Raw genomic sequence first — 27,577 nt, forward strand, 5'->3', positions numbered from 1 at the left:
CATGCCCATCCCACAGGGATTTTCTGACATAAACCAATTCACACTTGATAGTCTTAGAAAATCAGCTAATATGTTGAAGGCTGAATATATAAAGTTTTTCCCTAGCAATGTTATTCTGTTCTTTTAAAAATATATACATATATTTTTCTTTTGACTTCTGGATAGTGTTTAATTTATGGTTGTTTGTTTGCTTGGTGTATTTACCTAAAGGCTTGAAAGGCATGGCTGTTCTGTCATCAACTAGATTTAAAGGAGATTTTTCTAAAGATTTTGTATAAAAATTAAAGAATTTATAAGTATTTGGAGTAAATGTTCTACAGAAAGCAAGTACTGCACTGCAAATTTCTCTTTAAAATATTTTTATATTTGAACGAGCAATTTATAGCTGTTTGTCTTTCATTTGGCTCCTTTCCAAAGCTAAAGGCCAAGGAAAGAAAAGAAAATCATGGCAAGAAAGTTGCAGAATATTCCTACCGCTGCTTTTCGTGACTCTACATACAATGAGGAGGCAATGTGTGGATGGGTTCTTTGTAAAAACAGAGTTTGTCAAAAATATTCAGAAAACTATGAGGGATGAATAAACATCTTAGAAGAACTGGAAACAGAAAAGAAAATTCAAGGTGAAGGCAAGTCTCAGAGTCGAAAGAGCGTTCCTCGTTTTAGATTTATATAGACACATGTTTATGGCCTTATCAGCATTTTTAGGCCTGAAGACAACAGAGACTTTTAAAACCCCATTATATTTTAACACAATTTGTACCGTATTAGGGTTATTTTAATGGAATTCCTGACCGTAGATGTTATTCATTCCTATTGTATGTATTCATTCCTATTCTTTTAAATTGATATTTATTAGTTTTTACTGCTTTTTGTTTTGTTTTTCTTTCCTTGAATATCTTCCTATTTCTTATATGTATATACATATACAGTCAACACGTGTGTCACATGTCAGCAACTTTATGTCAAACTGAATAAACTTAAAAAAAAAAAAGGAAAGAAAAATATCCAAATCTACCCTCGCCAAAGTTACTTTTGATCATCCACATCTACTCTATTTCTTACTCATACATGTACTATACATTCAAATTTATACCACATTTTTTACTTAGGACCACATATACATTTTCTGATATTGTTACATAATTTTTTGTTAAGATTATATAGGCATAAAATTTTTCTTAGGCCTTTTTTTTTTTTTACTAATAGGCATTTCTGTCTTTTTAATTATTTGGTATTATAAATAATATTTCAAAAGTCATCTTTATACCATGTATTTCCTCCAAACAAATGTTCAGAAATGAAAACATTGGAGGCCATGGAGTTAAAGCTCTTTGACACATGATGGTGTCATGTGTCAAAGGATGCTGCTAAATTTCAACCGTTAGCATTGCATGAACACAGGTTTCACTGAAAGTTTTTTTTAATGTTTTAGATTTTAAAGATACTTCTCCTATATATCCTTTCAGTTGACATTCACAGTGTTCACAGCACAGCCCTTCTGTGATGATGGTAGTCAATTGTTACTCTAATTCTATTGATAAGCAAATAAAGTCTCAGAGTTGAGTTACTTTTCCACGGTGACAAATACAGAACTGGAATAAAACCCAGACCTGCCTCGAGATACAGGGACACTTCCACTCTTCTTCAGTTTATTTTCCTTCCTACCTTTTAAACCAGAATCTTCAACCTGAAAATTCTCCACTTTCCTTAATTTTTCTTCAACACTTTACTTTCCTGTGTAAAAGACTTTCAGTCTCTACTCCAAACCAGGACTCAAAGCTCAATGACTTTATATACAGAAACTGTAGAAACAGATCATCAAGAAAACTCAAGATACTTAGAAGGCACATACATTTATTTTTCAGAATGATATTAGGGGAAGATTAGCTCTGGTAGGGAAAATGTTTTGCAGTTAGATATAATTATTCAGTTAGAAACATCATGAATCTAATTTTATAATGCATTTCTTATTTGATTTTAAAAATGAACTTAGCATCTTCTATAGACAGAAATGCTAAGCGTAGTGGAAAGAGGGCAAGCAAGTTAGCCATTATAATTACTAGCTATACTCATGCTGCGCAACAAAATGTTCAAAATGCAAGTAAATTTAACATCATAAAGTGAAAACAAAATGATTAAATTTTTGCAGATGTTCAAAATAAAATTTTGAGTGAGATGTTTACATTTCTTCAAATGTTAGGAAAACAGCGACAAGAAGAGAACGGTAAGCTGTCATCAGAGAAATGTAAATCAAAACCACAATTAGGTATCACCTCACACCTGTCAGAATGGCTATCATCAAAAAGACCACAAATAACAAATGTTGGCAAGGATGTGAAGAAAAGGGAACTGTTGTACACTGTTGGTGGGAATGTAAATTGGTGCAGTCACTGTGGAAAACAGTATGGAGGTTCCTCAAAAAACTAAAAATAAAACTGCCATAAGTTCCAGCAATTCCATTCCTGGGTATATATTTGAAGAAAATAAAAACTCTAATTCGAAAAGATACATGCACCCCAATGTTCATGGCAGCATTATTCACAGTAGCCAAGATATGGAAGCAACCTAAGTGTCCATCAACAGATGAATGGATAAAGAAGATGTGGTACATATATACAATGGAATATTACTCAGCCATAAAAAAGAATGAAAAATTTTCCACTTGCAACAACATGGATAGACTTGGAGGGTGTTATGCTTATTGAAATAAGTCAGACAGAGAAAGACAAATACTGTATGATATCATTTAAACATGGAATCTAAAAAAACAAAACAAACTAGTGAATTAAAAGAAAAAAAAAGAACGAAAGAAACCTACCCAACATCACCAGAGGTCTCTGCAGCTGAGTGTTGGGTTAGAATTTCCTCTCCAAGACTGGCTACTGACTGGAGGAGGCTCTTCTGCTCTGCTAATTCCTGTTCCAACTCCTGCTCAAGGAAAAGGACAAATAAAAACATCTTTGTTACTTTATGATTATTGTCTACAATCACAGCTCTATGGCTAGAAAATTCTCAGAGAACTTTGGTAGTAAGTTTTTAAGTTTGCACATTACACAAAAGGTGTGGTTTAGGTAACTGTTCAGACATGTCTCCAAGTCTTCTGTCGCTTTCTTCGGCTTTGATAAAAGATAATCTCTGAATAATCTTGAAAAAAAAAAATCAATGAGAAAAGAAACTTTTGCTGGGCAATGGTGCCCCCAAGTGGTACAAAATGCACTTTCACTTTTCAAAAATCGATACTGCCTTGTTCTAACTGAAAGAGATCCTTGAGAGCAACAGCTCTCTTCAATTTCCCGCTCACTTGATAAACTGGATCATCAATGGACTCAGTTTTACTTTTTCATTATTTATAAGAAATGTCTCTACTCTTTGATAAAATATTTTAATATGCCCTCTCCATAAAGTTAAGATATCAATGAGCAATCCTTCTCAGTCATCAAAGCTCATGTGTCTCACCTGGCAGTAACTTGCAATCCTATTTTGTGATGGTATCTACTTGAGAGCTGAAAGCAAATTTCATTTCTTTTAAAAACATGGAACTCAGACATTTACCAATTCTCAGAGGCCTTTCTGAGGTTTTTATTATTTATAATAGAGGCCAGACTAGAAACAGAGGGCAGATTATAACTGAGTTACACTGTTTTAAAACTAAGCACAAGCTTTTCTTAGAGAACTGACTTTAAAATGACCAATCATTCCAGTGGTCACAAGTAAGTACATGGAAAGGAAACAGCCAGGTCCTGCTTCTGTCCAAAGAGAAGATAAAGGGGCATTCTATCTTTAGTACAGAAGGAACTTGTCCTTCTAAAACATTTCTCTCAAGGTGTTTGTTTGGTCTATCTGCAGGCGAGAAGGTCAGGAAGTGCGTTACTTTTTGTTGCTGGAGGCTGCTCTGTCGCTGTTGGGTCCACGCGGTTCGAGCTTGAGCCAGCCATTCCTGAACGCCAGGGCTCTGAGTGGCAGCCAGGTCAGCATCATTCTCCTCCTTCTCCTGGGCTGTCCCCTGCTTTAAACGAGGCAGAAATCAAGAGTCATACTACCCACTGGAAGACCTTAACCAAAACAGAGTGACGGCTCCTTTTTAGCGTGGTCTGAATGATACCAAAGTGGCTCCATTTGGACATGAGACCACATTAAAAAAAAAATGGTAACACAAAACCCACCGAATTTATGGCATTTGCAGGAGGGAGAACAATAAATAGATGATTATACTCAGAAACACTTGAGGGGAAAAAACTGTCCTTGAAAGGCTAGGATTTTTAGCTGACTGACGTGGTCACCACATATTATTCTGGAATTTTTTCCATGAGAATGTAACTCTAGATCTTATTTCCTTTACTATCACCACCAGGACTAGACTCCACTGCCATCTGTTGCCACTCTGGCTTTGACAAAGTATGGCTAAAGGAGAAAGCCAATGTAATTACTTATTACCCGGGCAGGAAGGAGTTCATTCTTCCTGCCAGACTATCCTGACGGAATTTAACAGGCCCTAAAATACGGTGTGTCAGAATGGAACTAGTTCTGAATGAGTGCCTTTCTACTCCCATATATTTATACGTCAAAGGATAAATTACACCATTTTGGTATGATTCATTTACTAAATACGAATCAGCACCCACTGTGTGTCAGGCAATGTTTTGGGCATTGGGTGGTATTCAGCCCAGAAGCCAGACAAGGGCCCTGCTGGGGAGACAGACAATAAACAAACAAGAAGACACAGACCTACTAGAGAATGGACTTGAGGATATGGGGAGGGGAAAGGGTAAGCTGTGACAAAGCGAGAGAGAGGCATGGACATATATACACTACCAAACGTAAAATAGATAGCTAGTGGAAAGCAGCCGCATAGCACAGGGAGATCAGCTCGGTGCTTTGTGACCGCCTGGAGGGGTGGGATAGGGAGGGTAGGAGGGAGGGAGACGCAAGAGGGAAGAGATATGGGAATATCTGTATATGTATAACTGATTCACTTTGTTATAAAGCAGAAACTAACACACCTTTGTAAAGCAATGATACTCCAATAAAGATGTAAAAAAAAAAGATACACTGGGATGGTGTTAAGAGCTACAAGGAATGTGAAACTAAATAATGGGATGGAAAGTGAAGGGGAAGGGTTTCTTAGGCTGGGCAGGAAGGCGCCTTCAGAGCTGACAACGTGTGTGGAGTGCTGGCAAAGATTGAGGGAGGGGCCTCCAGGCCAAGGGAACCACTGGAGCAAAGGATGGACGTAGGGGAAAGAAACTTAGCATCTCAGAGAGAGCAGAGACAGGGCAAGCATGGCTGGAACAAGGGGAGGGGCCGGGGGCAGGCACAGAGAAAGGGAACATTCTTTAGGGTGCTTCCATAGAAGAGTCGTCCTGCGGAGATGCTGCTCCCCCGGCCCCTGGCTCTTCTCTGTGGACTCTGACCACGGAATGGGGTACAGCCACCTCAGCTCAGCCCGTCTGACTGCCCACAAAGACCCTTCTCTTCCTCTTATTTTCAGAATTGTACACTAACTCTTACAGAGAAATAGATGGGGGCTGTTTCCCCTCTGTCTTACCCAACAGAATCTCATAATGAAACTGAAATGTTCCAGATCGTCAACCTGGCAGCACCGGTATCTGTGCTTGAAGTGCAGTGAAGGAAACAGTGAAACCTACAGGTACTATTTATATTTCATCCTTTCCAGATTCTGAGCCACCTTAGCTCACAGGTACTTGCTTTCCTTTAAGACGATCCAGCTCCCCAGGAAAAGAATGTGGTTTAGGTAGAATAACTGGCGTGCCACTGGCCTAAAACATGTTATTTGCATTCCGCAGGACCTTCAGGTGACTAGTGACACCCAGGTCGTATGTTCCCCGCCCTCCCAGGAGTGCCTCTTCCAGAGAAGCAATGATCTTCCTGAAGGTGGGAGCTTTGGGGTGGTCTGACATTCCTCCAGGACTGAAGGCCACACATTTCTTCAGAAAGCAGTCTCTCCCATCTGAGAACGCTCCATCTATCCAGAATAAGCTCTGAGAGATCCTGGCTTTTCCAGGCAAGGAGGAAACAGCAGGTCAAAACGGACCTGTAGGGCTTCCCTGGTGGCGCAGTGGTTGAGAGTCCGCCTGCCGATGCAGGGGACACGGGTTCGTGCCCCGGTCCGGGAAGATCCCACATGCTGCTGAGCGGCTGGACCCGTGAGCCATGGCCGCTGAGCCTGCGCATCCGGAGCCTGTGCTCCGCAACGGGAGAGGCCACAGCAGTGAGAGGCCCGCGTACCGCAACAACAACAACAAAAAAAATCAAAACGGACCTGTAGAGAATGACCCCCAAGAAGTCAGTGTAACAGGTTGAAAGCTGTCCCTAGTCAAAGCCCCAGTGACAAAACAGTGGCCATGGCCCTGACCTGCGAACTCTCTTTTGTGGGCTCCAGCCACTTCCTCTCTGCTTTGCCCTTCGGTAAAGGTTTGTTTTCAGAGCCCAGCCTGAAGACTCCCGTGGAAACTCCTCAGGGCCCCAGCTCACCCTTCTCTGCAGGTAACTATAGTCTGACTGAGAGCTCTGATTTCAAATTTCTCACACTGGGGAAAAATGCCAATTGTACCTGGAAAAATAGCAATTGAAATCTTAGGTCTTAAGGAAAACTTAACCACTTTTACATGCACAGACACATCTCAGATTCTAAGACAAAATCTAAGAAGGGGACTCATATTTGATTAATTGAATCCACAGCTTTAGAAAAAAGGAAATTATGCAGCATCAGAAACAGATGCCTAGTATGCATTTTCTCTGTGGTCAGGTTTGGTTTTTCAGTTAGCCAATTTTTCTCTGGCTGATTTCATCATTTTGAAACATCAGTCTTGGACCACAGGAAGCAAAAAATGATTAAGAATCCGTTCAAATTTCTTTTCCTTTCCCCTTGGGGATACGAAGGCATTGACAGAAGGAATAAAAGAATGGTAATTACAGTATCTGAGGTCTGATAACAGTTTTCTGACCTATCTAGGGAATAGGAAATAAGGTGGATTACATAGCCCCACTCAGGTGGGACCCAGAGGGGTCCCATCTGGGTGGGGCTATGTGAGCTGTTTATTCTGGAAATACTAGAAGAGTAACCATTTTTGCCAGGAACATTCCTTGGAACATTAGCGAGGACTGGACGATGCTAAACATTAAATAAAACACTTGTTTATAAAGCATTTCACTATTTATATAGGGTGAACTCTGTTCCTTAGATGAATGATAATGTGTGAAAATGATTTAAACTTATTACAAAGAAAGACATCATGTAACTCAAGAGATGTTATTATATGCCTGTGTCATATAGAGAAGGAAACTATTTGGGGGTGGGGTGGGGAGAACTAATGGATTATTCACTGACCTGCCTAGAAGTCCAATTAGTTAAAAAGAATGGCCATAAGACATATGACCATTTTACAGATAACTAGCACTGAGGAATTATGTGCGTATGGTCACACATGATTTAGGAAGGTACTCCAGCTCTCCTGAATTACGCAAACCCAACTTCACTGACGTCCACACTCAGTGGAAGTTTTTTTTTCCCCCAGTTAACGTTAGTTAATTTTAGATCAACTCTGAATTCTTTACACCGGGGCAAATAATCCTTTTCCCGGCAATAATAATGTAAACAGGACTCTTTTTATTCCTGCAGTTGGAAAAATAATCTCCTCAACAGCTCTGATTGTATTTAGAAAATCAATATTTTATATCCTGGGAACTCATGAGATGAAAAGATGATGGTATTTATAGATACTTTAAAATAAACAACGACCAATTTCAGTGCAAACACTGCCACATTTTTCTGTATTTACACTTCACACAGCAGTATCCCCAGGGAAGCTTACACTTGTGGGCAGAGTCAGAACTTTAGTCAACGTGAAGAATCCCTGCGGCCAGGATCTGCTGGGTGTGGGCACCAGCCCTACCAGTCTCAGACCAGGCCTTGGAGCATGTCAGGAGTTTTTCCTACCAAAGAATGCGGTCTGCAAACAGTTGCTGTTATTTATTATACTGAGACTGGAGCACTTCCTGTAAGCACTACTTGAATGAAAATCCTCAGGATTTTTTGGAAAAGTTAAACACTACTATGATCCCTATTTTACAGATCAGAAAACATCAGTGAGACAAATTTTGGGAAGTTCAAGAATCTTGCCTCAGAGTCACCTACTCAGTAACTGGCGGCGCCAGGCTGGGGAGACTTCAGAGCAGCAGTTCTAAAGTGACGGCTCGAGAACCAAGCCTGGCTTCTGGATATGCTTTGTTTGGCACACAAATTATTTTAAAATTTTAGAATAAAATGTCAATGTTTTAAAATTGGAAACGTTTAGATATAAATATGCTTTCTCTGGAAAACCTAGCAATGCTGCCTGTAAATTCTGGAGCTGAGTAACAACTGCTTCTTTGACAGGTGACCAGCTTGCCGAGGTCCTGACTGGGTCAGCTTCACTCATTTATATTCCCTTCCCAGGCCCTGAGGCCTTGCAACTGTGCCAGCACCCTTCCCCTCTTTAACCTCTACATGTGCCTGTGTATTAGGCTGGCCCTTCCGTTCCTACCTGCCTCTAGGCATAGGGCACAACTGGAGATTGATAAATGATAACTATCCCAGAGATGAAACCTTGAAGTCCTTCCCTTTGTTTTGGTTTCCTAAAGTTCATTCACACACCAACAATGGGGGAAAAATGAGGGGGAAAAAAAAGCATTACGCGTTAGATTGACAATATCTTTTATAAAACTAAGTGAACTGTGGTATTCTCTCCCAGTTAGAAAATCCTTCTAGTTTTGTTCAACTTTAATACTTTTAACATTTTACTTTTTGCTTTAATTCATAAAGTCAGATTGCATGCGCATTTTTTTTTTTTTTTTTTGCGGTACGCGGGCCTCTCACTGCTGTGGCCTCTCCCGTTGTGGAGCACAGGCTCCGAACTCACAGGCTCAGCGGCCATGGCTCACGGGCCCAGCCGCTCCCAGGCATGTGGGATCTTCCCGGACCGGGGCACAAACCCGTGTCCCCTGCATCGGCAGGCGGACTCTCAACCACTGCGCCACCAGGGAAGCCCGGGCGTGTGCATTTTAAAGTATGTGAATTTAACGTGAAAAGTTGCATTTTGTCTTTATTGGCACTTATTTATCTAACAGTGAGTTCAAGTATTTTTTCATATGTTCATTGGCCATTTGTATTTCTTTTCCTTTGAATCACCTCTTTGTATTTTTTGTCTATATTTCTATCAGGTGACCCTTTCTTATTTTTTTATTGATTTACAATAAGATTTCTGGAAATTAAGGGAATTAATTCCTGGTCATGTGACTTGCATAGTTTCTTCCATATTTGTCCATGTCATTTAATTTGGTTAATATTTTCTTGGTCATACAGGACTTTCTCACTTCTATGTAGTAATTTTAAAGAAACTAAAATTCTGGGTTTGGGGCATACTGGCAAAGGTCCTTCCCATCCTAAGATTTTTTTTTTTTTTTAAATAGCCATACATCCAGAACGTTTTAGATTTAGTTTTTACATTAAATATTTGATCCACCTGTGATGCACTTTTTTCTGTAAAGAGTGGGATAGGGAATCTAGTTTATCATATTTCAAGTGGTTTGCCTATTACTTTATTTATTTATTCATTTTAATTTTATTCATTTATTTTTGGCTGTGTTGGGTCTTCGTTGCTGCGCGCGGGCTTTCTCTAGTTGTGGCGAGCGGGGGCTACTCTTCGTTGCGGTGTGCAGGCTTCTCATTGCAGTGGCTTCTCTTGTTGCGGAGCATGGGCTCTAGGCACACAGGCTTCATTAGTTGCAGTGCACGGGCTTAATTGCTCTGCGGCATGTGGGATCTTCCCAGGCCAGGGCTTGAACCCGTGTCCCCTGCATTGGCAGGTGGTTTCTTAAACACTGTGCTACCAGGGAAGTCCCCTATTACTTTATTATTATTTACACAGTGAATCATATTTTAAACAGTGACTTGAAATGCCACCTTAAACACTTATCTAATGCCCTTGTATACTGGGATCTCTTTTGGGAATAATTATTCTAATTTTTCGTTCATCCATTTATTGTGCCAATACTAATTATTGTAAATTGTATTTTAATATATAAGAATAATTAACCCCTCATAACTCTTTACTGTCAGAATTTTACAGTTTTTTTCAGGTTTATTTTATTCTAGGTAAACCTGGTATCATTTTGTCACATTTCAAAAATATACAGTTAGTATTTTAGTTGTGAATGACTTAAATTTATGTTTTAGTAGAGGAAAATTTGACATCTTTAAGATACTGTATTCCTATCTAAAAATAAAGTTTCTCTCTATTTTTTCAGGTTTTTTTGGTATCACTCGGGTTTGAAAATGTCGAGATTTCAAATACTTTATATTTTGTTCATGTTATAGATGGAAAGTTATTGTATATTATTTCACTAACTTTTTATTTATACAGGAAAGTTATGGATTCTCTATTTCATCTTTTTAGTAAGCCAGTCTTCTTACTAAATTCTTCCATTGCTTCTAATAGTTTTCTGTTGACTAGGCTTGATGTTCCAGATCATATAATCATATGACTAGCAAAGAACTGAAAATACGTAGTTTAGTCCAAAAAAATTTATTACACTGAGAAAGCAGAAGCAATCGTAGTGAATGTTCATTAAGCTCCCACTTCAATATTTGTGCCATATCCCCTGCCAGCATCTGTACTCAAATACAGATGTTTCCCACCCTCCTGATACTGGTTCCAAGACCACTCCCTCCCCTTTGATCCCATCTTCTCCCTTCTAACAAAAAGATTGTTGTGGTAATCTCACTTCTTTTTCATCAATTTTTCCTCTACTGAGTTGTTTCCATCTCCCTGTAAACATGTCATTATTCTTTGATCTTAAAATGGAACAAATTTCTCCTAACTTACTTCTTATAGTTTATTCCATTCCTCTGTTCCTCTTTATAGTGCAACTCCTGAGTTTCCTGCACGCTTCCTCTCCAACTTCCTTCTCCATTCTCACTTTCATTTCAGAGGGTTTTTTGCCTCCACTATTTCACTGAAAAAGCTGTGGTTGGGGTCACAGAAGACCTGCACATTGCTAAATCCAGTGGTCAGTTCTCAGTCCTCATTTTAACTCACTTACCCTCAAGTGTCTCCCAGGAACCCAAATCTCAGTTTTCTTCCCACCTCACTGGTGTTTCCTTTTTACTCTTTTTGGTGGGCTCCTCCACATTTTCCACACTTTTCACACTGGAGCATCCCAGCACTTGGTGCTCTTTATCTCTCCTCACACCCTTGGTGAACTCATGGAGTCTCAAGCCTTTGAGGACCATCTAGAGGCTGATGATTTGGTCTAGGTCTGTCTCTTGAATTCCAACCACTGCTTAACATTGAGTACGCATCTCAAACCTAACCTATCCCTAATGAAACCATTGACCTAACTCATCCTCCTTCCCCCAGTTCTGTTCCTCAGAGTTTTCACTTTCCCAATTATCCACAATCTAATAAGTCCTCATCACTTCTAACCTCCTAACTGGTCTCTCAGCTTCCACCCTGGTCCCCTACAGCAGTTATAATTTGATCTTGTCACTCCTTTGTCCCCCAACACGCCAATGGCTTCTCAATTCCCCCAGCATAAAAAGCCAAAGCCCATACGATGCCTACAAGGTCCTTTGCACTGGGCCCCTGTTACCTGTCTGACCTCTCTCGTCTTGGTCACTCCACTCCAGCCGTTGGGCTTACTGAACAGACCAGGTAGGAGCCCACCTGGAAGCCTCTGCCCTTGCCTCGCCCTGAGCCTGGAACTCTATCCTTCCATGTCCACATGGCTCACTCCTTCAAACGTAACCTGAGGAAGGCTTCCTTGGCCACCCTCTTTAAAACTGCAAATCCGTCCAGCCTTGCCTTTATCTACCTGCCTTATGGGTATTTCACCTATAGCTCTTATCATCTTCTAACTTAGCATATAATAATGCACCTTAATTTTATATTACTATCTGTCTCTCCCAAACATAATCCCTTGAAGATGGAATATATAGATATACAGATACAGATAGATGTTGCCCATGCTCTTTCACTCTATCACATAGAATAGTGGCTGGCACATAGTAGTTTCTCAATAAACTTTTGCTTAATTTTTTTTTTTTGGCTGGACTGCACAGCTCATGGGATCTTAGTTTCCTGACCAGGGATTGAACCCAGGCACTCAGCAGTGAAAGCACAGAGTCCTAACTACTGGACCACCAGAGAATTCCTGCACAGTTGCTTAATTTTTGTGTAAGATAATAATAATTCTAATTTGTATAGATTAAAAAAGAACAAAATCAAAATATTAGACAATAATAGTATGCAAGGTGCATGGGAAGAAATCTGAGTGGATGTGTTCTAAGTTTCTTGTATTGATCTGGAAGCAGATTAAGATATTAACTTAGAATTTATTAGGTATTTATGATTTAAAAAGTAGAGGAAAAAAACAAAGAAAAGCATTCAACCACTTATAAACTAAGGTTGAAAAGGAGAAAGAAGAATAGAAAGAACAGGACAAAAACAGAAAACAAAAAATAAGAATAAAAGTTCAAACATATCAATAATCACAATAAATTTAAATGGACTAAACCTGCCCTTCAAAAGTCAGAGGTTTTCTGACTACATATGTTTAAAACCAACAAAATATAGCTAAATGTTCTTTATAAGAAACAAATCTAAAATATAAGGACCCAGAAAGGGTGAAATCAAAGGAAAATTAAAAGAAATGTGAGGCAAATATTACCCAAAAATAGCTCTAGTCATCTAAAACAAAGATCACTATTAGGGAACATTAGGTCATTACACAATAGTAAAATGGTTCAATTCACCTGGAATATATGACAAGTCTGAAGTTGTGGGCGCTAAATAAAAGAGTCTCTCTGAAAAGTAGAATATAGGAGAAATAAAGGAGAAATATAAGAGTGTCATAGGATATCTTAATCCATGACCTATGTTTAAATATTTTTTAAAATGATGTACTTGATAGATTTTGGTAATTATTTTCATTTTCTTTTCTTTTCCTATGCTGCAGTTTTCAGGTGTCTGCATTCAAATAGTTCTTACAAAACCTATTTGAAAACCTATGCCAGACTGTGCAAAGCAGGTGTGTACATAAGTACGTATCATTCCCCAGCTGTCCCCTTTACGTGTCCCGTGCTCAGAGGCCAGACCAGCCACGTGCAGAGATGCAGCATCCATGGCTGCAGCCTCACCTGGATGTGGAGCTGCTTGTCGTGCAGCGCTCTCTGCAGCTCCAGGAGGCTCCCCTTAAGGGTTCTCAGCTTCACGGACAGCTGCTCCGCCTCGTCCTTTGTGTGAGCCTTGCCCTCCAGCAGCAGGTTTTCACTGTGGACTGAGAGCTCTGATAAGGCCACCACCTTCTGTTCTATTTCCACCAGCATGTTCTGGAACAACAGAAATAAGGCTGAAATTCACAAACCCTGCCAGTCTCTGCAAGACCGTGTCTCACAGCGAAACACAACACTTTACTAGTCTTTCACCAAAAGATCATGCCTCCAGGTTTTTTTTTTTTAACCTAGTTTTCTTACAACCTTCAAGAGTGGTACGTAGATTCTAAAACTTCTTTGAGCTTCCTAATTTTTCTCTTATTTAAGATTAGATATTATATAATGAAAAACATATGGAAAGCACATTTTATATAGCCAACAGATAAGTAGAAAAAAACATTCCTTAGTGTTATCCCATTATTATGATTATTTTACTATTTTAGTGTTAGACTGTTATGCATGTGGCTAATAATAGTAAAGACAACACAAGATGAGCCCTTTTTGTGTCAATTTAAAGAGGACTCTCTCTTTCAAAACATTTTTCTTTGGGTTGACTTTTTTCCCAGATCGATGCTTTTTTTACTTGATTTTTATTATTTTTGTCTTTTATATAACATAACCTCACATTTCTGAAAGTTTTCCTAAGAATTTTACTTTCACTTTCTGTGGCAACTCTCTAGTGCTGCAAGGTTTTCTTCTAAAATGGAGGCTAAATCCAGAAAAGAAGCAAAAATAGTCTCCCCTCTTCCAAAGTACGATTTAAAACAAAAACCAAAAAAGAAAAACAACTAAAAATATCAAGCAAAACAAATAACCATATTATTTTCTACAAAAACTGTTCTGCTTTTATATTCCTTAACTCTGAACTCTTTGAAATGTACTTTCTAATTTATACTCAATTATACATTAATAAGAAAAGATATTTTATTTCCCTGCACAAAATCAGAATTACTACCATCAACTTCTAGGACTAAAAGTATGATCCTAAAACCTAGAACTAAGTGGGAAAGTGAAATATTTCATGAAGTGGGGCTTAAAGGATGATTTCCTGAGGATTACTTTTATGGAGCTAATATCATTCTGTGCAGGACTGTCTTTTCCATTAGGCACAGCTGACACAGTGCTGAGAGCCCATAACACTTCTGGGGACACAAGAAAATGTCTTAATTTTATGTTCTTTTAAAATCAGAAGAAAAAAATGAAGATAATAACAATTAATATATAATGATACCACCCCAGGTTATATTAGTCTCTATACCAAAGCAATTGTAAAATCAAATATAATTTTTAGTATTTTTATAGAGGAAGAGGCCCATGGAAGCAAAGTACCTAGGGCTCCAAAAGTCATAATGGGGCCCTAATTCCACATGATAGCCACACTTGTAATTATACAACTGGCTTAAAGGCTTGAATCAATTGACTGAGGAACTGTTGTGTACCTGTGTGATTCCACATTCTTCGAGTTTTAAAAAATACCATTTCAATACTTTGGAAAAGTCCTGAAATATATTATCTCAACCATGGACTTTATGCATAACTATAAAAATAGAGACATCCAAAAGGGAGAGATGGGAGTAATGATGAAACATAATTTTGAAATGCTAGTGCATGGGTAATTTTGAGTGCTAGAAGGGAATGCTAAAAATACATGTCTCTTCAGAAAAGGAACTTCAGAAAAAATGATAGAAAGAATAGAAAACACTTGCACATGGCTCTCTACTCTCTACCATCAGGCAGAGATGCTTCAAATACACTGAAATAAGTTGTCCAAAGAATTTAAAAATCCAAATTATAATAATTAATATGACAAAAAAATCTCAAATCATAAAAGGGATGACCAGAATGACATATGAAGTATTAAGAAGTGGCATTCATAATTAGTGGCTTGTGCATATTTCCTCCGATTCCAAATGGGAGAAATATGAAGTTGTGCATACGGATATTTAACCTTGCAGATTAGGCCGGGTTTTCTAGAGACTTGCTAGTTAGTTAGATGAAAGCACTTTTAAAACATACTTTACCCATGTGTAAAGTCTACTATGCTGATAATCTTTGAAATTCTATGATTGGTACATGGGAGTTTATCATCTATCCTCTATGCTTATATGTGTGCTTGAAAGTTTCCATAATAAAGAGGCAAGAAAATAATCTTACAATAAAAACCTTGATGCCATTACCCCTTACCTTAATTTCTAGAGACCTCACATCGAGGAAGGAAATTCTCTCCTCCAGAAGACAACCTTCCCATGTTCAATCTGTCTGCTTATAACTGACAATTTTGCCAAGTTTTCCACATAATATTTCTGAATTAGAACCAAAATTGCAGCAGGCCACCTAGAGACATCTCCTGTTGTGTTTATCCACAGTCCGATTCACTGATACTAATTCTTCTCGTTGGGTACTTATATTCCTTATTAGCCACCAAAATAGATACCATAAGTGTTTTGGCATTTACAGTCTTTAAGAATGGTCCTTCAGGAAGCTGAAAATGCTCTAAAGAATAGATACACTTGGTAAAATTTTTCAAAAGACTAAGTCCAAGCCTGGATTTTATTTACGCTTTTATAAGGTATTGTTTTTCTACTCTCTAAATATATAAAGTATACAGGTTGTGAAAAATCATACAACCATACCAAGCTTTGTTACCATTATGTTTTCTGTAGTTAAAAAATGTGACTTGTGATGTTGGCGTATTCCTTCAAGAACATTTTTGTACCTGGCAGTCCACCAGCTGGGCCTCCATGTCCATGGGCTCCTTGGGTGACCCCAGTGCAATGTCCAGAGTGGCCTTAGTGCTCAAGAGCCAATGGTCCAGCTCATCGGCTTCACAGCGATACCTCTGCAGGGCCTGTTCCTGTTTCTGTTCCTCCAGCTGATCATTTAACTTCTCCTAATGAATTAAGCAGAATGGAACCTAAATCACTCTAAGGTAAAATCATTAGGATTCAACACAGTACAGCAACGGTTCTCAGGCCTGAGTGCACATCAGAATCACCTGTGAAACTTAAAAAAAAAAACAACCCATGTTTAGGGCACATCACAGACTAGTAAATGAGAATTTGGGGAGGTGAGCCTCAAGATTAGTATTTTATAAAAACTCCTACAATGATTCTTTTTTTTAAAATTAATTAATTTATTTATATTTTTGGCTGCACTGGGTCCACGTTGCTGCGCGTGGGCTTTCTCTAGTTGCAGCGAGCAGGGGCTACTCTTCATTGTGGTGCATGGGCTTCTCATTGTGGTGGCTCCCCTTTGTTGTGGAGCATGGGCTCTAGGCACACGGGCTTCCGTAGTTGTGGCACGTGGGCTCAGTAGTTGTGGCTCACGGGCTCTAGAGCTCTGGCTCAGTAGTTGTGGCGCACAGGCTTAGTTGCTCTGCGGCATGTGGGATCTTCCTGGACCAGGGCTCGAACCCACGTCCCCAGAATTGGCAGGTGGATTCTTAACCACTGCACCACCAGCGAAGTCCCTAAAATCTCCTACAATGATTCTAACGTGTATCTAGAGTTAAACGTTCTTAAATAATACATCTATTGGACAAGGCAGATAATATGAATGATAGAAACTGGTCAAGGATTAGAACAAAGCAATGGCATAAGACAGTAGGTAACTTGGCTTCAATGTCTGGGAAACTATAGGGAGTAGTGGGGTCTATGGAAAACTGAAGAACATATCTGGTCCACCTAAAAGGGCAGCACCATGTAGTTTGAGGCAACTAATCCCCTACAGGAAAGGGTGGTCCAGTGTTATTAGTTTCTTGAGCAAAGTCAAAAATTCAGAACTTTTGGTTAGATCTCTGAGGATGTTTTAATGATGGGAAATAATTCATATTTTTAAAAAAATCCAGGCCAATCACTTTATTTCAGAATTCCACGAGGGTTTCATAGAGTGACTGGGGACAGTATTAATGAATTAAAAAGTTAATCCTTAAGATACTCTAAGTACTTTATGTTTAAAATTATGTTATTAATAATCTATTATTATGTTTTCAATTAAAATTTTTATTAAATTGTTTAAAAGAGAGATTAAATAGAGCAGACATGCTGACATAAAATTTCTCCAAAACCAGAAAATATATGAATACCTAGTCTGACTAATTTTATAACAGGTAAAACTAGAAACAGCCTACATACCCAACAATAGGGGGACGGTTAATTGAATTATGGTATAATCAGCAGCTAAATAAAATAAGTGTATATAATAAAGATTATTTGCCAGAGAAGCTGCTAGACCCTAGAGATACAAGGACACAGACACTTTAAATTATAGGATCAACAATATAATATATGATTGTATACGTTTAGGGCCAGGAATAATAAGAGAGAAACAACAACAAAAAAGGAAGATAACTTATTTTTAACACATCTGCTACCGTGACTAAAATCTATCTCTCTATTAAATAATACTAAAGTTAAGTAACATGAGAACCAGAACTGCAAGAATATTTTCATGAATTAATGTGCTTGAATTGGCTAACTAAGGATTTATTCTTCACAGTATTGGTAATACTATTCATAAAAATGCTCTTATTTAAACACAGCAAACTATCATGCAAACCTTCTATAATTATTCCTCACAAGACTCATGTCTACCAAGTATCAGCTTTCCATAGTCTCAGTTTTGCATGCTTGAAATGACTCAGAAAGGGGTGAAAAGACACATTCATAGCTCCACACTGACTCAGGGCTCTATTCACGAGGCCCTCCTGGACACACAATACCAGCTTCTGCTGAGTGGGAAACAATAAACGCGTTGATCACGTAAGTAGCCCAACATACTTATCAGCATAACCCTAAGAGTTAATCTGGACCTGAGGGGCACCTTCAGAATGGCTTGTTACCTCCAAAAGCTGTCGTTTCCCTGATGCCTTCATCTTGATGGTGGATATTCGCTCTGCTAAGACAGCGAGCGTGGACTGCAAGGGCAGCTGCTCCGAAGGGTCGGACTCTGCGGGGTCAGACACCAGCTCCTCCGCGAGCGCTGACTGCAGCTCACTGATTTCCTCTTGAAGCATGAGAATCTCATCCATCAGTGCCTGTGGGGAAGACTGTGGAATCATACTCGTGTGTGTACTTTTTCGCACTGAGGAATCGTGGCACTAGCTGATCCCATGTGGTTTGATATTAGTGAAGACACTTCACTTGGAAGTCGTTTAATCAACAAACAGGGGACCTACTAACCTAAGTTTCTAAAGGACAGTACCAGACTGAATGTCAGGAAATTTCTGATTTTAAGACCATTTGTATTGGTAACTTAAATGAATTTGAACTAGTTCATTAATCTTTCTGGTTTTCAACAGGCACATCTGTAATCCAACGGGGGTATGCTCAAATATGTTTGAGTCTACAATTCTATGTTGAAAATAAAATTCATCACTTTTTTCCTCAACGTGATTCTTCCCACTCTAAACTTCCCTGAGTCTGAAACAGCACTGCGTTTTAATCACAAACTCACATTACACAAGACAGGAAAAATTTGTCACCTGTTTCTATCCTGTTACCCTCTCCTTATTTTTCTCCTCTCCCCAACTCTAAAATTTGAAGTTTCTCAGGGCTAATTTCCAGACCCCTTTTCTCTCTTCACAAGCTCTCCCAGGTGATGTCCATTGCCAAGGCTTTAAACCCTTCCTAATGTGGAACACTTAGTAGGAGAATAAAATTTGCCACCCCAAAAGGTCTCTGGCATGCTGATTATTTTGAGCTGAAAATAATCAATGTCCAAAAGACTCAAGAAAAAACTCTGACCTTCCCTCTAACTACCTAAAGAATCTAGAAAGGGGACCTATTACAGGAATAGAGGTATCATCGAGATATCTGCAAAGAATAGGGCTGGATGTGGTGAGGGAAACTCTTAAGAGATCAGAGTACACTCTGTGTCCCACTGTCTCTGGCCCAATTAATATTTGTTTACCAAACATTTGCTTTTCCATCTTTATGTGAGTTGCCTTCCTCCTCTTTTAAGTTTCAAACCACTACCCCCAACATCCTCCTTTGTCTTTAGCTGAAGATAGTATTGAAGGCGAGAGTTTCAACCATTTTGGCAAGTTATTCAGTTTTCCTGGGTCTCTCCCACGTATACATGTTATTAAACTTTTATTTGATTTTCTCTGGTTAATCTGTCTCATGTCAATTGAATTCTTAGACCAGCCAGAAGAACCTAGAAGAGTAGAGGAAAATTTCTGCCTCCCTGACACTTATAAAGGTATATCTCTAACCCAGATATCTGTCCTAAGTTTCAGGCTTGTATATTCAACTTACATATTTCACGGGTGTCTCCATCTTATCATGTAAAAGTCCACTTCTTCCTCTGTTGTCCCCATCTCAGTAAAAGGTAACACCTTTCTCATTGCTTAAGTTTGAGACCTAGGAGTCATTCACACCTTCTGTCACCATATCTAGCATCAAATCCAACTGCTTTCACCCCAAAACGTATCTTGTATATCTCCTCTGCTCCCACCTAAGTCACGCAAACTCCTTATCTGAATTGCTCTCATGGTCTACACTCTTGTCTCTCCAAACCCCTCTTCACAGAGTAAGTAGAGTGACCTTTTAAAATGGTAAATCAGATCCTCTCAGTCCCCTGCTTTAAAATACTTAGTGGTTTCTTGCCTGTAAAATAAAATCCAAACTCCTTCCTGTACTCGTGCGGTCTCACCCCCGCCTGCCTCTTGTACCACACTCCCTTCTGGCTTACTACATTCCAGCCTTCTTCAGTTACTCCAGGACCCTCAGCACTTTCTGCCTCAGGCCATTTGCACATGGTGTTCCCTCAAGCTCTGGAATGCTCTTCTTCCTCTCTGTGAGATGGTTCTCTTCATCCTTGGAGCCTTAGGTTAATTGTCACATCTTCAGAGAGGCCTTTCCTGACCACTGACTCTAAAAAAAAATCTCTATTGTTCTCTTTTAACAGCACCCTATTTCCTGCTTAACAGCTATCACAATTATACACTGTTGGTATTTCTCATTTTTTGTATTTTATGATTTGCTCTTTAGCTGGAATCTTGACAGAGGAATTCTTTTTTGGGATTTGAATGACATGTTAGAAAAACAGGCCCTACCCCTACAGGAGGGGCGATCATGACTCCAAGTAAAGAATCATTGCTTTTATAGTTGCCAATATTTCACAGTTTCCAATATACACCTACTTGCATAATTCCCACCTATTCCGTAGGACTGTAGGCTTCTCTGTAAGCCCAGTGCCTCCTCAGAGTGGGCTCTCAATAGATATAAAAAACAAAACAACAAAAACGCTCTTCTTTCCCTAATATCAGTTGTCATCCTGTCCAACTGCTGTTTAAGTAAACTATTACATTGAAATTATTATATACATCTAGAAAAGTGCAGACTATAAGTGGACAGTTCTATGAATTTTCACAAACCGCGCATACCTGTACTCCTGGCACCCAGATCGAGAAACAGAACATTCCCAGGACTCCACAAGCCCCCCTGGACCGCATCCCTTCCTTTCCAGAGATCACCATGGTGCTGGCTTGCAAATGTCATAGATCACTGCTGCCTGTTTTTGAGCTCTACAGAAATGGAATCATTCCTGATGTACTGTTCTGTGTCTGGCTTCTTTCATTCCCTCAAAGACTGTGACTGTTGCATGTAAAAAGAGCTGACCCTTTTTATCGCTGCATTGTATTCCACTGTCACCTGGTTTGTGGGTCTTGTCCATTTAAGCCTTTCTAGTGGGTTCATAGTGGTATCTCATTGCAGCTTTAATTTGCATTTCCCTGATGGTTAATTAGACTGAGCACTTTTCCCTATGCTTTTTGGCCACCTGGAGATTGTCTTTTGTGACTGCCTGCTAAAAATCTTTAGCCCATTTTCTATTGGAGTCTTTCCTTTTCTTATTATCTTATTGAGCAGTCTTTCCTTTTCTTATTCCTTTTCTTATTGGAGTTGTGTATATATTCAGGAGTGCCTGTGTTTCTTTTAGTTCTGTGTATTGCAAATATCTGCTCCCATTTTGTGATGTGTCTGTCCCTTAATGGGTAAGAGCTTCCTTATGATGTCTTTTGATAAACAGAAGCTCTTCATTTTATTGTATTCTAATATATCAGTATTTTGCTTCATTGGAAAAGTTAGGGCCTTTGTTGTCCTATTTAAGAGATCTTTGCCTACCATAATGTCATGAATATATTCTCACATGTTACCTTCTAGAAGAATGCCATTCAAAGTGTGGTCCATTCAGTGGCATCATGTACTGGTTTGTCTCTAGTTCATGACAAGAGAAAGATATTGCAAGTAAACATTAAGAAATTTTACAGCAACTTGACGTTGACATGATATCCAACCAGTATTTTATTTTATTTTACTAAAATGTTGAGTTAGAAATTTAAAAATTTAAAAAAAGGTTATACACTACAGATACTTTGAGAAGCACTGTTTCAAAACATTTTTTTTTAATCTTCACATTTAGATCTATAATCCACCTAAACTTAATTACCGTGTCCAGTGTAAATAGGGGTCAAAATTCTTTTTTTTTCTTCTTATTGACCCTGTATTATTTAGTGAAAAGATGATTTTTCATCCACTGTTGTGCAGTACAGTTTTTGACATAAGCCAAGTGTCCATGTAGGTGGGAGGGCGCTTCTGGCTTTGCATTTTGCACCATTGATCCATTTGGTGTCTGTGCCAATACCACAGTCTCATAATTGCTTTAGCTTTATAAGTCTCACTCTCTGAAAGGATACATATCCTTCAATTTTATTCACCTTCTTCAAGGTTGTCTTGGCTATTCTTGAGTCTTTCCATTTTCAATACATATTTTTTAGTACATTTGCAATATGTTTTAGAATTATCTTATCAATCTCTACCAAAGAACCTGCTGGGATATTTTAATGTAATTGTAACAAATGTACAGACCATTATTGTTTGTTATACATTCAAAATGTTTTTGGTCCAGTAAAGTATTTTCTCCTACTTTATAATCATTTTTGGTACTTGATTGCCAAAAATATAAAATTCATATTATGTGGTCTGTTTTGAGGGCTTCTCCATAACTAGACTGACTTTATTATATCTTTTTTTGCACTGATTCTCTGTACAAGCAAGAAGAGCCCCTCACTACTTCACACCACGTTCATTCTCATTCTCTCCTCTGTGCCTTTCCTCACACATTTACATTTACAGTGTCTCCCATCCACTCCTGTTACCATTCCAAATTTTCAAAATCCATGTCTCTCAAAAGACCTGTTAGAGTCTCTGATCTTCGCACCACTGTAACCCATAATCACATTGCTGGGTTTTGTATAATGTGTTGGTAATTCATCTACCCCTAAATCATATGTTAAAGAATAAGTTTCTATTTCAGTTGTGCACATAGTAGGTGCTCAACACATCTAGTCGAATTCATTCTAATTCATAATAGACAAAACAGTTACCTTAATCATGAAGCAACTAGGAAAAAAAAAAAAGCTTCCTCATTCATTTAATCTCAGTGGATTTGACCAACCAGGCATACAGTGAAGTGAACAACTTCCATTTCAGACTCACAATGCCTAAAGCAGCTCTCTGAATGTTCTGCAGTAAGTGATGATGCAATTAGGAATCCTAGAACTGTTAGTTTCCATTCTGTTAGAGTCAAGCCTCCCTATTCATGCTTCAGTTTACTCTCAGGGGAGAGTGGATATTTTTGGAAGGTTGCTATAGTTTTTAACTTCAAGATCCAGCAGCCAAACTTACTGGGGGATGGGGTTTTCTTTTGTGGTGATGTAAATGTTTTGAAACCAGATTGGGAGGGTGATTGTATGACATTGTGAAAGTACTAAAAGCCACTGAACTGTACACTTTTAAATGGTTAATTTCATGGGATGCGAATTTCACTTCCATCTAAAAAAACAAAATGATCCAGCAGTTAAGTACGTCTTTGACCAATAACTGTCTCAGCTGGTGGCCAGATGCTTCCCTCCAACATCTGACTCAAAACTAAGGAGAGGAGATGAAATGTTGTTCCTCTTTGCGTTTCTGACTTGTGTTTACAAGGAGGGCATGTGTATGACCAGTTTGTGGTTTAGAGAAGTTCCTTGAACTTTTCTAAAATGACTCACTCTGGGGAGAACATGGAGCTCATGTCTGGTTCAACACCAAAGGTGAACATGAATTTCATTGTGACTTTCAGAACTATCTACATCAGAGTTCATCTCAAACTTTGAGCTGTTATTTATATTAAAGAAACAGAACCGAAATAACCTCAGAGCTCTGCCTACTAACCATCACTGAGTTGCTGTGGCAAAGACAACACATGCCCAGGAAGCATTAGCTGCCCGTGATAATGAAGGTCCTGATCAGAGGGCTCACCACCCAGAACAACAGCCACAAATCAGCTTATAAACTGCATTGATGTCTTAAAATTAAACTTATTGTTCAATTTAAAGAGGGTAACAGGAAAGGCACAGCACTCCACCCAAATTCAGCAGATTTAGACAAGTGTTCGGAGGAAAAATGTAGGAATTAGAGTAGCTCTCTAAAGAAACATTAGTACTTCCAAGAGAGTGTTGGGAAAAAATTAGCAATTGAAGTATTTTTTATTAATTTTTAGAAAATACTAAAAGCATACTGGACTTTCTCACCCACGTTCCACTGGAATTTAGAAAGAGTAATTCTATCGTATTGCTTGAAATTTTTAAAGTATCATTCCAGAAGCCAAGAACAAATTTAGATATTGTGATACCATTAGCCTTCCATGTGGGCAGCGCAGTCCCAGAATTCACAGAATTTAGGTACAGACAGCAAAAGTAGGTCAGATGGAAAATGTTAGATTTGTGATGATACAAGAAATTATACATTATTTATATTTCTTTCCCTCTCATTAGAGCATTAATATAGTTGTTAAAAGCTCCAATGATGGGTAATCATTGAATTAGCTATACCCCCTCATTGCTATAATTGTTGGCACTCCCACTCTCAATTTAGAATGGGACAAAAGTCATGTGGTTGGGCTTAATTACAAGAAAAGTCACAGGTTCATTTCTAATTCATAATACTTAGCGTTAATGTGCAATTTTGAGTTTTCTCTGTTAAATCCCTTGAATAATACTTTTGCTCTACCTTCAGTTTGTGTTTTCATACTAATACCTAAGAGGCAGGGTGATGCTGGTGATTAGGAGCTAATTTGCATTTTAATTAGGAACTCTGGAAGGTCAAGGCAGACCGCCAGGATCCTGCTTTCATACAGTTCCTAAATCCTGTGGGACCTGCTGAAGGGTCTTTGGGAGCTTCTGTCACCTGGGACACAAGAAGGATCAGCCTTGAACAAAAGCAGAGGCGACTGGAAAGGACCTGAAAGTACCCAAAATCAGAGAGAGTCAGATTCTGTAAGCCCTCTCCTGGAAGGCTGGCTTCTGATAATCTAAGTCTGTGACACTCTAATTCATTTTAATCCAACCTTTGGATAATTTATGCCAAATCCTTTTTGGTTGCTTAAAAGAAGCTGTAGTCAAATGTATGGACATTCTCCTGCCCCTCCAGGTACAGTGAAGAGTTGGGGAGGGTGTCAGGCAGACAGTGCCCCAGGAGGCACACTGGGGCTATCCGGACGGCCCCTTCAGGTGACAGGGAGGTGGCTGTTGACAGCTAGAAAACTGGAGTACCAGTTAGAGAGGACTGTGGTGCTCCGGGGACACTGCATGGTAGTAGAGACCTAAGTCCCTGACTGTCTTCGTGATTGTCTTAATCCAAGTAAACAAAGGTTAATTTTTTTTTTTTTTTTTTTTTTTTCAGTACGTGGGCCTCTCACTGTTGTGGCCTCTCCCGTTGCGGAGCACAGGCTCCGGACGCTTAGGCTCAGCGGCCATGGCTCACGGGCCCAGCTGCTCCATGGCATGTGGGATCTTCCCGGACCGGGCCACGAACCCGTGTCCGCTGCATCGGCAGGCGGACTCTCAACCACTGCGCCACCAGGGAAGCCCAACAAAGGTTAATTTTAACTTTATATTTTCACTGCACCCTCCCCAAACCAGATGGACTATGGGTGACTTTAGGATAGCAGAAAGACCCACAGAAGGTCATTTTACCGAAATAAGGCCTATAAATGGATGCTATACACTCTGATTTCTATCTTAAGAAGCTACAAGAGTGTCAAAAACCTGAAACCACTGTTTCTCAACATGCTGTCTCTAGATGAAATGTTCTCATTTTTGTGTTATACTGCAAGGTCCTTTATTGTAAAATAGTACAATTTTATCTTAGACTACACATACGAACGAATAAGCAATGTATTCCAAGGTTATCCTGTGTTCCAAACTACAGAGATGTTAAGTAGAAGAAAGGTAAAGTACAGAGTTTCACTCTTAAAGCTGGTAAATTACCCAGTATTTGATAACTACATAATTGCATCATGCTTTCATAGCTCTTAATTTGCATTTAAAAATATCTTTCTTTTCCTCTGTCTTTGATAGGGTAGTCACATGCTCCTGAGTTCTGGCCGTAGCAGCGTTTTCCTGTACCATGGTGACTGAACATTTAGGTGACTGCACACCTCAGTACCCAGACCCAGTTACACCTGATTATGTGTTACGAGTACACCCGATAATGTTGCTAAAGCAGTAACCAGATTTAAGCTATGCACTTTCTTAGCGTGCATTTTAAGTTGATACATTTTTAACAATATCTGTCTGAGTTAGGTTAATGTAATCATCTCGGTTTCTCACCTAAAGCTGAAGCACTGTCCAGTGTCCCTTTTAAAAAATGATTCAAGTCTGGGAAAACCACAAGATTACAACTTGGAACCCCTTATTCTTCAGCTGCTTCTTTGCCTACTGGAGTCTGAGAGTTATTCTCTTCAGTGATAACGGGGAGGTGCTGGGCACACACTGGCTAGGTTTCTTCAAACAACAATACCCCAAGAAGGTAGACTTGGGGTACACTTTATTCTTACAACAATGGTTCAAAACAAAATAAAAATAACGTGGCAACTATAAGGAAATGCAGTTTGTGTAATAAAAGTAAAAAAGCAACATCAAGGTCTGAATTTCCTTCTTTCCCTCTTAGACCCCTCCCTGAAGCAGTGATGGAAACAACCACCACTTGGGATCTTGTTTACTCTGTAACAGGTGATACAGTAAAACGTGTCAGCCTGCTGTCTTATACACATGCTTCGCCAGCTGGTCATAAGTAAGAGTGCACCTATTTGATCATGCAGGAAACTGAAGTCATCGCTATTCTTACCTGGTGTTCGGCCATCTGGCTCTCGGTACTCCTACCATGCTCTGGACTTTCACTGAGTTTCATCTCGATGGCCTCCATTTTCGTGGAGATGGACTGGAGGCAGTCCTGGTACTTCTGTTGGCGTTCCAACGCTTCGTAGAGTGTGCGCTGCTTTTCGCTGATCTAAAGAAGAAAAGGGATATTACCAAATATTCCCCAGCCCCTTATCTTCTAGATTATGACATTTCTTTCCTCACCGCTTTACCTCTGTGACCCAACAAAGGGTGTTCAACTGTATATGGGATGTGTAAACATTATGCATTTATTTCATAAGACAATCGCTAAGGTAATCGGTGTTTGGTGGGCTAAACAATTCCACACTTCGAAGACTTACCACATTCTTTAAGGTTTCCCAAGAACGCTGTAAATCATCCAGCTTAGCAGTAGCAGAAGGCTCTAGTCTTGGTTCACAGAGCTCTTGGGGTGGCAGAGGGCTGGGGGGAATCCTGGAGGCATCCGTCTGCAATGACTCAGCAGACAAGGCTTGGTAATAAGCGATGTCCTATGGGTGCAAAGCATGGTGTTGGATTCAAGAGGAAAATGAGGTTTAGGTCATGATGCTCTGGGTACTGCTTGTCGTGTGGAGGGAAGGTTTAGGATTCACACCCATCCCCGGGGGCTACTAACTATCAAAGTCAGTAAATGCCTGTCACAAGAAGGCCATATCAAAGCACACTGTAGTTGCTTTAGAATTTTTTAGAATTGGTAAAAAAAAATTTACCAATATTTCAAGTTGCCCAAACTCATTCCTATTTTATATTTGGTAAAATGGAAATAGTGGGTTGGCCAAAAAGTTCGTTTGGGTTTTTCCACAACGTGGAATACATTTTTAAGTGGTATACATATTTAAAGACTGATTAACCAGCAAAAAAGGAGAACCTAAATGATCTACTGCCTAAAATGTTGCTTAATGTGTGGATCAAGGTTTTGAATAATTTTTTAAAACCCTTGATTTAAATATATTTAAGTCTATAGAAAGTCTTTTTTCAGATATAGCCAGATCTTTAATATTTGTGAGTTCATTATTCAAAGTAATTAATTTAAATATGTTAATATTAATAAGGGAAAATGTAATGGGGAGGTTAAAACTACTCTA

The 27,577-nt window shown here is 39.1% G+C and overlaps 1 protein-coding gene across 18 annotated transcripts in view; it reads right to left on the reverse strand.

Annotated features, from left to right (window-relative positions):
* Positions 1–27,577, reverse strand: part of SYNE1 (spectrin repeat containing nuclear envelope protein 1) — a 466,561-nt gene that overhangs the window by 139,078 nt on the left and 299,906 nt on the right. For 11 of the 18 annotated variants that reach the window (XM_081251427.1, XM_081251417.1, XM_081251416.1 and 8 more), the window contains 7 exons: positions 26,816–26,983; positions 26,443–26,604; positions 18,111–18,317; positions 15,987–16,160; positions 13,196–13,387; positions 3,872–4,006; positions 2,819–2,928 (listed from right to left, as the gene is read on the reverse strand). In XM_081251427.1, coding sequence (XP_081107553.1) covers positions 2,819–2,928; positions 3,872–4,006; positions 13,196–13,387; positions 15,987–16,160; positions 18,111–18,317; positions 26,443–26,604; positions 26,816–26,983 — 1,148 coding nt within the window. Of the gene's footprint in view, positions 1–2,818; positions 2,929–3,871; positions 4,007–13,195; positions 13,388–15,986; positions 16,161–18,110; positions 18,318–26,442; positions 26,605–26,815; positions 26,984–27,577 lie in introns of those variants that run through there. The other 7 variants (XM_081251412.1, XM_081251414.1, XM_081251426.1 and 4 more) reach the window with 4 other exon arrangements.

Source organism: Mesoplodon bidens (assembly GCF_964165515.1).
Source record: "Mesoplodon bidens genome assembly, chromosome: 12".
Taxonomy (NCBI): domain Eukaryota; kingdom Metazoa; phylum Chordata; class Mammalia; order Artiodactyla; family Ziphiidae; genus Mesoplodon; species Mesoplodon bidens.